Source organism: Zea mays, chromosome 6 (assembly GCF_902167145.1).
Source record: "Zea mays cultivar B73 chromosome 6, Zm-B73-REFERENCE-NAM-5.0, whole genome shotgun sequence".
Lineage (NCBI taxonomy): Eukaryota > Viridiplantae > Streptophyta > Magnoliopsida > Poales > Poaceae > Zea > Zea mays.
Window position 1 is genome coordinate 155,808,064 of NC_050101.1, and position 10,710 is coordinate 155,818,773.

At 56.8% G+C, this 10,710-nt stretch overlaps 1 protein-coding gene across 1 annotated transcript; it reads right to left on the reverse strand.

The window, feature by feature from the left end:
- Positions 1–2,057: 2,057 nt before the first annotated feature.
- On the reverse strand, positions 2,058–4,384 carry LOC100279591 (putative cytochrome P450 superfamily protein). Its single transcript, NM_001152588.1, has one exon. The coding sequence runs from the start codon at positions 4,286–4,288 to the stop codon at positions 2,528–2,530; it is 1,761 nt and encodes a 586-aa protein (NP_001146060.1). The 5' UTR covers positions 4,289–4,384; the 3' UTR covers positions 2,058–2,527.
- Between the last annotated feature and the right edge of the window lie 6,326 nt (positions 4,385–10,710).

Here is a 10,710-nt window from a genome sequence, read left to right on the forward strand (position 1 = left end):
AAATATTAGGGATAAAAAGAATATGCTGATTATAATCGATATAAATTGTATTGCGATCCTTCAGGATAAATATAATCTGCAGTCCCCTACGAGCGGTAAAACGCTAGCATATTTTCAGATTAAGATCCTCCTTGCTTTTCGTCACTTTTGTACTCTGAATTAACTTAGCCCCTGTTTGGTTCAGCTTCTGAGGGGCTTTTGGCCGCCAGAAGCTAGAAGCTGAACCAAATGCTCAACTTTTTAGCCAGCTTCTATAAAATTCGTTTAGGTAAAAACCATTCAAAATCAACATAAACATATAATCGGTTGAGTTGTTGCAATAGTAGTAATCCGTCACTTTCTAGATTCTGAGTCCTATGGACAAGTTTATCTTCCTTTGCACGTAATCCTAATAATACTTAGATTCTCTACACAGCCAGATTCTCCCCACAGCCAGATTCTCAGAAAAATTGGTCAGAAAAAAGCTGAACCAAACAGGCCCTTATTATCCTCGACGGTTGCTCCACTCAAAGGACGGAAAAGAAGAGAACCAAATAGGAGCCTTTGTGATTGTTTGGTTCAACTTTTTTCTGAAGAGTTTTTCTGAGAATATGATTGTGGAGAGAATCTGGCTGTAAAAAAATTTAGGTATCGTGGAGATTACGTGCGGAGGAAGATAAAAAAGTCTATATGGTTTAGAATTTAGAACATGACGGTTTTCTACTATCGCAAGATCGATTCTATTTTCATGTTAATTTTGGATGGTTTTAACTAAAATGATTCTTATTAAAACGGGATGAAAAGCTAGACGTTCGACAATCTATAGCAGCTTCTGAAAAAAAAAGCTAAAACAAAACACCCGAAGGCACTCATCATCGTGGCCCTGCATTGTTTCAAACTTTCAAGACACCCCAGAAAAAGCGAAGCAGGCACTCTATCGTGGAACTGCATTGTTTACAACCATCTGGTGCCTGCTATGCTAGCAGCATGTTGCTAAAGGTTTTTCAACTGCATTGTTTACACCGGTTCATCTGGCCATTCTCCACTCATCACTGTTGCTTAGCTCAAAACATCAACCTAATGGGGGGCATGTGTTTATACAAACAACACCCGAAGATACTACCATGTGTCTTTTTTCCTCCTATGCTTGGCTTGTTTGCATCTTAAGGCTATATTTGGCACAAATTCACCCACAGATTCATGAGCTGTTGTGAACTTTTCTTTTTGAAGCATCTTGTTAAAAAAATAGGTAAAAAAAATTCCTTTTATGCTCTAACAGATGAACGGAGAGGTAGAACTGAAAGTAGTTTTTACAACTTTCTCCCTCCTTTCTCTCAGCCATTCATAAAGGCTGTTGGCCAAGCTGTTTTCTAAATAGTTTTTTTTTTAAAACAACTCAACTTCATCGAGAAAGCTAGTATTCGTTAAGCTATTTTCCAAAAAAAAACTACTACTCGTTAAGTTATTTCCAAAAAAAACAGCTCCAATGATGAAGCTGAGCAGAATTGTGCCAAACGGAGAACTAAAAGACAACCAACGACCAATGACATAAACTGAACACTACATTTACTGACACTGACATGAAGAGTTGTGTAGGACACAATACAAACTCGAAGTATCATTGCATTATGAAGAGAAAATAGCCAAGAGAAAAGCCTTACACACACAAAACACACCCTCCACATCTATTTAACTGAACTCACCCTTCAAAACAGACTAAAGACATGACCATAAAAACAGGGGCCGCTAATTAACCCTCAGGCATAATTGCCTGCAAGTACCCTAACCCTTTTGCTCCTGCTAAGCATCCAGAAGGCCCTGCGTCTTTGTTTGCCAATAATACTATGATGTCTTTAGCATGTTGCAAAGAGTACCCAACTTTAGATGAGAAAAGGACCCTTCCCAGATTATAAGACTTGCGACGCCATCACGAAATTTAGAGCAGTAACACATCAGCTTTACAATCACATTTCTGATCACTATTCTGCACTCAAAAAGTAATTCCATTGTCTGCCTTCTCTGCTTATCACATGCCTTGTCCTACTTAAACCACATCAAACTGGAGCACAAAGAAACATCAGCAAACCACTCCAGCAGTTTAACATTTCTATATTTGCATACCTGATAGTTGCAAGACACACGATCACAAAGAACAATGAACAGAACTGAACATTAGTAAGAAACTAAACCAGCAGTGAACAATATCATCGGACTGGACCTACATAATTTGTGCAGCATTAGATGTTCTCGAATAGTCATGCTATATATATTTACATGTGCCTGATTTTCACTCATCACTAGCTCTGACCGGACTCGATCTTCTTTGCTAGAGCAAGATCAGGCCAATACACGATGCTGAGAGACCAAATGTTTTACCATACAAATTGCTCCAGCTAAACCTCGCTCTCGCCGTCTCCATCAGATTTACACACATACTGCACTACCCAATTGTTGATATCTCATCACCCCAGATTCAGTTCCCTAACCATCCTATTCCAGTTTCCACAATTGAACGCCAGAAACTTACAGAACATGGAACCAGCAATCCTCATTCATTGCAGATGGCATTGAGGAGCACATGCCCCAGCATCAGGTCGACGAAGTACTGGTGCCCAACCTTGCCATCCCGCCACACCAGCTTCGCCGGTGCACGCCCGTAGTGCACGCCGTCATTGCAGCGGTTGTCATAGTGCCATGGGAATGTCATGTCAAAATTGTCAATCACTCCACCAGTTAGCACCCCGTGCCGCCTCATCTTCTCAACAAGCACACCATTGAACGCCTCCATCTTGTTTGGATTGAATGCCAGGTCCCTAGCGTAGCCCCCAGTGGCAATCGTCGTCCGGTAGAACACCCTGGGCACTGCACGCCCACGAGCCCGGACTTTGTCCATGACTCCGGACCAGAACTGTGCTGCGAAATCCGCAGCCTGCGCGTAGATGCGGACGCTGGTCCAGTAGCAGCCATCGTGCAGGCCAGAGTTCAGGACCACGACGTCCGGAACACGATCACCGGACATGAAGTAGGACCGGATGAGCTGCCGGAAACCTCTGTTCCGGAGGGAATGCAAGCCGAGATAGTTCATGCTCATGTTCCAGTGGCCGTTGAAGATGCTTGTGATCCTCAGAGTCCCTGCCCCACCACTGGGATTGGTGAACACTGCATCAAACCGGCGCGTCACAACAGACGTGTCCGTGATGCCGAGGACGAAGGTGAGGAGGTTCCGGATGGTGTCGACGTGGTTAGAGTCGCCCCAGAAGAAGAGCCACTTCCCGTCAAGGCACCGCCACGAAGCATCGGCCGCAAAGAGCTTGAAGGAGCAGTGCGCCGAGTACACCCACCCGTTGCTCTCCAGCGCGCCGAGCGGCCCGTCGCACCACGGTGCCTCGCACGGGTGGTCCGACTCCAGGCACCGGTACCGCCCCGCTGCGTCGACGTCCTCGCAGCTGTCGTTCTTGGCGAGCCGCGTCCACCGTCCCGACCAGGCATCGCGAGAGAAGTCCGCGGCGCGGCACGTCTCCAGCGCCGGCAGGGACGCGTTATTGTCCGGCCGGAACAGGAGGGGGATGCGGCGCAGCTCGGCGCGGTACTTGAACCTCGACGAGGAGAACTTGAGCCCCTCCCAGCTGCGGAAGAGGAGGACGACGGTGAGGCGGAACTCCCCCGCGGCGAAGCGCGGTGCGACCTGGAGGCGGAAGGAGTAGGAGCCGTCGCCGTGGTCCACGATGGGGGGCCGCGACTTCCAGGCGTCCCCGGAGAGGTCGACCTCGAAGTAGTCCCCGCCGAGGCAGCGGCGCTGCCCAGCCTCGTCCAGCGCCCAGAACGTGACCTCGTGGATCTCGCCCGCGCCGAGAGTGGTCGCCTCCCCCCTCGCCGCGGCGTCGTCAAGAACCTCCACGGAGATGTTCGCCGTGCGCGCGTCCCGGCACGGGGAACCCCCGGGCGCGAGCCACCGCGCGAGTAGGTCGTCGGTGAAGTTGGGGCGGTCCGGCACGGAGAGCCACGAGAGCGAGTCGGTGATGCCTCCGCCTCCAACGCCAACGCCGACGTAATGCAGGTACTGCTGCCGCAGGCGGCGGTGCGCGCCGGCGCCGGTAAGGGAGGCGTCGGCGGCGAGGAGGATGATGACGCCGAGGAAGGACGCGAGCGCGAGCTTCGCTGCGGAGGGGCCGGGCTTCTTGGGGTGGTGGTCGCCCCCGCCGCCGAAGCAGGAGGCCTTCTTGCTGGGGTCGGCCCCGAGGTGTGGCTGCTTCTTGGCGTCCCCGGCGGGGAGGGATGGGTGGTGGGGCGCCGAGTGGGGCGCCGACATTGCCGGGCGGGGTTGCTACTGGGGGCTACGCGCGGTGTGGCCTCGCATGCGTCCGCGGGTGCGAGGGCGCTGGTCGCGCGGGGAGGAGGGGGGACGGGGTAGGGAGGATGGGATTGCCAGATTGGGACTGGGATGGTGCCGATGGCGAGGCGAACGCGAGCAGCGGAAGTTTTCGCTTGCCGCTGGAGGGTTTTTTGTGGGGTCTTTTTTGGACTTGCTGCTCTGGACGACGCCGACACAGGTCACACGGGGTCGGGCTTGGCACATCCGAAATGCAACGTAGTTTTTGGTGTTGGGTGGCAGAAAAGGAATGTGTTTCCAGCAGCGTCTGTTTAAAATTGATGGCTGAACGATTACAGTTGGGCCATAACTTGAAGGCCTGTGGAGCCTCTCTCCTGAAGACACGGGTGACGGGTGAAGGCATGGGAGCACGATATAAACGGATCGGATTTGGACTGGTATTCCGGTGGGTTACAGGGGTGTTTCGTTTTTCTATAGACTAATTTTTTACTATATTTTGTTCTATTTCTGTCTGTAAATTACTAAAATAGAATATAATAGATGAACTTAAAATTAGTCCCTAAAAACCAAACACCTATATCTGAATAAAGATATAAGATAGTTATAATATATAGGGATTTATCGGATAGAGTAAAAACTAATGTGTTATCGTACCTACGAGTGCAAATCTAAACCTATACCCAAACCATCGAGTTTCGGGTGGGTTCAGATCAATCACGGGTATTTACGGTGTATACTTTTAAACAATAACTAGTCAGTTACCCATGTTTTGCTAAGTAGTTATATACCATATAAATAGATATTGAGATATTTATTAAATATAATTATTGTTTATTTATAAACACTAAAATATGTGTGGTCTGGTGGTTAACCTAAATTTTCTGGATCAGGGACGTGGGTTCGAGTGCTCGCTCCGCACTACATTTTGCATGGTGTGGTAGCTACGCGTGCGGGATCAGATGCTGGGCAGGCGCTGGGGGCAGTAGCTGAGAAAACACGGACGACGCTGGGTGTGGGGCCATAGGGCACAACGACGAGGTGGGGTGCGTGGGGCGGGAGAACCAGTCAGAGCGCGTGGGGCTGACCCAGAGTGTCACGTGGTAACACCAGACGCCCACATTAGCTTTTAAATAGGGTAGTATAGATATAGCTATAGGTACTTAATTACCAACATAATTGAGTTAGATTATCTCTAGTGACTTTCTTATCTCATTCTATATCTCACCTTCTATTTTAAACTCCACTCTGCAAAAACAGTGTTATCTACCATTCAAAAACTGATTTTGTACGACTATATGCACGATCCGATGAAGACAACGTTATATCTACAGATTTTAAGAATTCTCACATTGAGCAGCAATAAAACATTTTTGTCGGGGACCATAATTAGGGGTACCCTCAAGACGCCTAATTCTCAGCTGGTAACCCCCATCAGCATAAAGCTGCAGAGGCCTGATGGGTGCGATTAAGTCAGGGATCAGTCCATACGAGCGACTCGATCACGCCTCGCCCGAGCCTAGCCTCGGGCAAGGGCAGCCGACCCCGAAGGGGTTTCCGTCTCGCCCGAGGCCCCCCTTCAACGGCGGACACATCTCCGGCTCGCCCGAGGCCTTGCCTTCGCTGAGAAGCGACCCTGACTGAATCGTCGCACCGACCGGCCAAGTCGCAGGAGCATTTAACGCAAAGGAAACCAGGCCCTGCCAAAGGCACCATAGGAAACTCCGCTCCACCCGACCCAGGGCTCGGGCTCGGACTCGGGCTAAGCCCCGGAAGACGGCGAACTCCGCTCCGCCTGACCCCAGGGCTCGGACTCGGGCTAAGCCCCGGAAGACGGCGAACTCCGCTCCGCCCGACCCAGGGCTCGGACTCGGGCTAAGCCCCGGAAGACGGCGAACTCCGCTCCGCCCGACCAAGGGCTCGGACTCGGGCTAAGCCCCGGAAGACGGTGAACTCCGCTCCGCCCGACCAAGGGCTCGGACTCGGGCAAAGCCCCGGAAGACGGCGAACTCCGCTCCGCCCGACCCAGGGCTCGGACTCGGGCTAAGCCCCGGAAGACGGCGAACTCCGCTCCGCCCGACCAAGGGCTCGGACTCGGGCTAAGCCTCGGAAGACGGCGAACTCCGCTCTGCCCGACCAAGGGCTCGGACTCGGGCTAAGCCCCGGAAGACGACGAACTCCGCCTCGCCCGACCCAGGGGCTCGGACTCGGCCTCTGCTGACGACCTCCGCCTCGCCCGACCCAGGGGCTCGGACTCGGCCTCTGCTGACGACCTCCGCCTCGCCCGACCCAGGGGCTCGGACTCGGCCTCTGCTGACGACCTCCGCCTCGCCCGACCCAGGGGCTCGGACTCGGTCTCTGCTGACGACCTCCGCCTCGCCCGACCCAGGGGCTCGGACTCGGCCTCGGCCATGGAAGACAGACTCGACCCCGGCTTCGGAGGAGCCTCCACGTCGCCCAACCTAGGGCACAGGCCAGCCACGTCGACAGGAAGCGCCATCATCACCCTACCCCGAGCCGACTCGGGTCGCAGAGAACACGACCTGTGTCCCATCTGGCTAGCTCCGCCAGATAGGCAATGATGGCGCCCCGCTAGCCCCGTGACGACGGCGGCTCTCAGCTCTCTTACGGAAGCAGGGCGACGTCAGCAAGGACACAACCGTTCCAACAGCTGTCCCTCCGCCAGGCTCCGTTGCTCCTCCGACTGCCACGACATCACGCCAGCAGGGTGCCAAGATCTCTCCGGCTGCCACATTGGCATGTACTTAGGGCACTAGCTCTCCCCCCGCTAGACACGTAGCACTCCGCTACACCCCATTGTACGCCTGGATCCTCTCCTTACGCCTATAAAAGGAAGGACCAGGGCCTTCTTAGAGAAGGTTGGCCGCGCGGGGACGAGGACGGGGACAGGCGCTCTCTTGGGGCCGCTCGCTTCCCTCACCCGCGTGGACGCTTGTAACCCCCTACTGCAAGCGCACCCGACCTGGGCGCGGGACGAAAACGAAGGCCGCGGGATTCCCACCTCTCTCTCGCCGGACTCCGGCCTCCTCGCTCCTTTCCCCCCTTCGCGCTCGCCCACGCGCTCGACCCATCTGGGCTGGGGCACGCAGCACACTCACTCGTCGGCTTAGGGACCCCCCGGTCTCGAAACGCCGACAGTTGGCGCGCCAGGTAGGGGCCCGCTGCGTGTTGACGAGCAGCTTCCCGTCAAGCTCCAGATGGGCACTCTCCAACAACCTCTCCAACCCGGGACGGTGCTCCGTTTCGGGAGTCTTGAGTTCATGTCCCTCGACGGCAGCTACGACATGATACTTCTTCCACCGCCGCGCGACAACGACAATGGCGGCCGACAACCCGCCCTCCGGTGGCGGAATCAACGACGTCTTCCCCGCGCTGTGGAAGAACGACATTCGAGCTCGCCCCGTCCTCTCCCCCGCCAGCGGAGGAGGAGGCGGGGCAACCAAGGCCGGGCGGGAGGCCGCGCTTCGTCGGCTGTCGAGCGAATTGACGTCCCCAGCGCCCCAACGGAGGGCGCGTCGGGCGTCGACCTCGCATTCGAGACGAAGGCGAGCGCCGTCCCCCCGCGACACGCCAATCCCGAGCAAGTGGACGGCGCCAGCGAGCTCGCGGAGGGCCTGCAGGACGTCGCCCTCGTACCTAGGACGATGGCGCGATCAGCCCCCGACGTGACTACATCGCCCCTCGTCGACCAAAAGGTACTGACTGATTCCCATCCTGCATTATGTCGACTCGGCCTCAACCCGCCTAGCGACCTCGCTTTGGCGGGCGCTCTCGTTGAGGCGAGTGCAACCCCTCTGGGGTTTCGTACGCGGTCGCCTTGGGACCGGTTGACGGACGTCTCGACCTACGGGCCCTCTGGGTCTGAGGAAGATGACGATCCCAGCATCTGTTGGGATTTCTCTGGATTTGGCAACCCCAGTGCCATGCGGGACTTTATGACCGCATGTGACTACTGCCTCTCCGACTGTTCCGACGGTAGCCGCAGCCTTGACGACAAGGACTGCGGCCCAAGCCGCGAATGTTTCCACGTCGAGCTAGGGGATCCCGCCGAAGGCAACCACCTCGGCATGCCGGAGGACGGTGATCTCCCTAGGCCGGCGCCTCGCGCCGACATCCCGCGGGAGCTAGCTGTGGTCCCCGTTCCGGCAGGGGGTCACGACCCACAGCTCGAGCAAGTCCGCGGGGCGCAGGCCAGGCTCGACGAGGGAGCAGGAGCACTTGAGTCGATCCGCCGGGACGTCGGGCAGGTATGGGCGGGCCAGCCCCCGGGCCGGAGAAATACGTCACCTGCCCAGGGTTTCCAGCACCGCGTCGCCAACGACGTCAGGCTCAGGCCGCTACCCGCGTCCAGTGGGGTCGGTCAGAACCTGGCAGCCGCAGCAATGCTTATCCGCGCGATGCCGGAGCCATCGACCACCGAGGGACGGCGAATCCAGGGAATGCTCAAAAATCTCCTGGAAGGCGCTGCGGCCCGACGGGCCGAAAGCTCTGCCTCCCGGAGGCAGGGATACCCCTCGGAACCTTATGCCGCGACTTCTCGATTCATGCGGGAAGCCTCGGTCTACACCGGGCGCACGCGCAACACCGCACCTGCGGCCCCGGGCCACCTCGGCAACGAGCACCATCGTCGCGACCGTCGAGCCCACCTCGACGAAAGGGTGCGCCGAGGCTACCACCCCAGGCGTGGGGGACGCTACGACAGCGGGGAGGATCGGAGTCCCTCGCCCGAACCACCCGGTCCGCAGGCCTTCAGCCGGGCCATCCGGCGGACACCGTTCCCGACCCGTTGCCGACCCCCGGCTACTATCACAAAGTACTCGGGGGAAACGAGGCCGGAACTGTGGCTTGCGGACTACCGCCTGGCCTGCCAACTGGGTGGAACGGACGACGACAACCTCATCATCCGCAACCTCCCCCTGTTCCTCTCCGACACTGCTCGCGCCTGGTTGGAGCACCTGCCTCCGGGGCAGATCTCCAACTGGGATGATTTGGTCCAAGCCTTTGCCGGCAATTTCCAGGGCACGTACGTGCGCCCCAGGAATTCCTGGGACCTCCGAAGCTGCCGGCAACAGCCGGGAGAGTCTCTTCGGGATTACATCCGGCGATTCTCGAAGCAGCGCACCGAGCTGCCCAACATCACCGACTCAGATGTCATCGGCGCGTTCCTTGCCGGCACCACCTGCCGCGACCTGGTGAGCAAGTTGGGTCGCAAGACCCCCACCAGGGCAAGCGAGCTGATGGACATCGCCACCAAGTTCGCCTCTGGCCAGGAGGCGGTCGAGGCCATCTTCCGAAAGGACAAGCAGCCCCAGGGCTGCCCGTCAGAAGAGGCTCCCGAGGCGTCTACCCCGCGCGGCGCCAAGAAGAAAGGCAAGAAGAAGTCGCAAGCGAAACGCGACGCTGCCGACGCAGACCTTGTCGCCGCCGCCGAGTACAAGAACCCTCGGAAGCCCCCCGGAGGTGCCAACCTCTTCGACAAGATGCTCAAGGAGCCGTGCTCCTATCATCAGGGGCCCGTCAAGCACACCCTCGAGGAGTGCGTCATGCTTCGGCGCCACTTCCACAAGGCTGGGCCACCCGCGGAGGGTGGCAGGGCCCGCGACGACGACAAAAAGGAAGATCACCAAGCAGGAGAGTTCCCCGAGGTTCGCGACTGCTTCATGATCTACGGAGGGCATGCGGCGAATGCCTCGGCTCAGCATCGCAAGCAAGAGCGCCGGGAGGTCTGCTCGGTGAAGGTGGCGGCGCCAGTCTACCTAAACTGGTCCGACAAGCCCATCACTTTCGACCAAGCTGACCACCCCGACCACGTGCCGAGCCCGGGGAAATACCCGCTCGTCGTCGACCCCATCGTCGGCAACGTCAGGCTCACCAAGGTCCTGATGGATGGGGGCAGCTGCCTCAACATCATCTACGCCGAGACCCTCAGGCTCCTGCGCGTCGATCTGTCCTCCGTCCGAGCAGGCGCTGCGCCTTTCCACGGGATCATTCCTGGGAAGCGCGTCCAGCCCCTCGGACGGCTCGACCTACCCGTCTGCTTCGGAACGCCCTCCAATTTCCGAAGAGAGACTCTGACGTTCGAGGTGGTCGGGTTCCGAGGAACCTACCACGCGATATTAGGGAGGCCATGCTACGCGAAGTTCATGGTCGTCCCCAACTACACCTACCTGAAGCTCAAAATGTCGGGCCCCAACGGGGTCATCACCGTCGGCCCCACGTACAAACACGCGTTCGAATGCGACGTGGAGTGCGTGGAGTACGCCGAGGCCCTCGCCGAGTCCGAGGCCCTCATCGCCGACATGGAGAACCTCTCCAAAGAGGTGTCAGACGTGAAGCGACATGCTGGCAACTTCGAGCCAGCGGAGACGGTTAAGGCCGTCCCT

Excerpts from the sequence above, each read along its gene's own strand:
- LOC100279591 (NM_001152588.1), bottom strand. The coding sequence starts at position 4,288 with ATGTCGGCGCCCCACTCGGCGCCCCACCACCCATCCCTCCCCGCCGGG.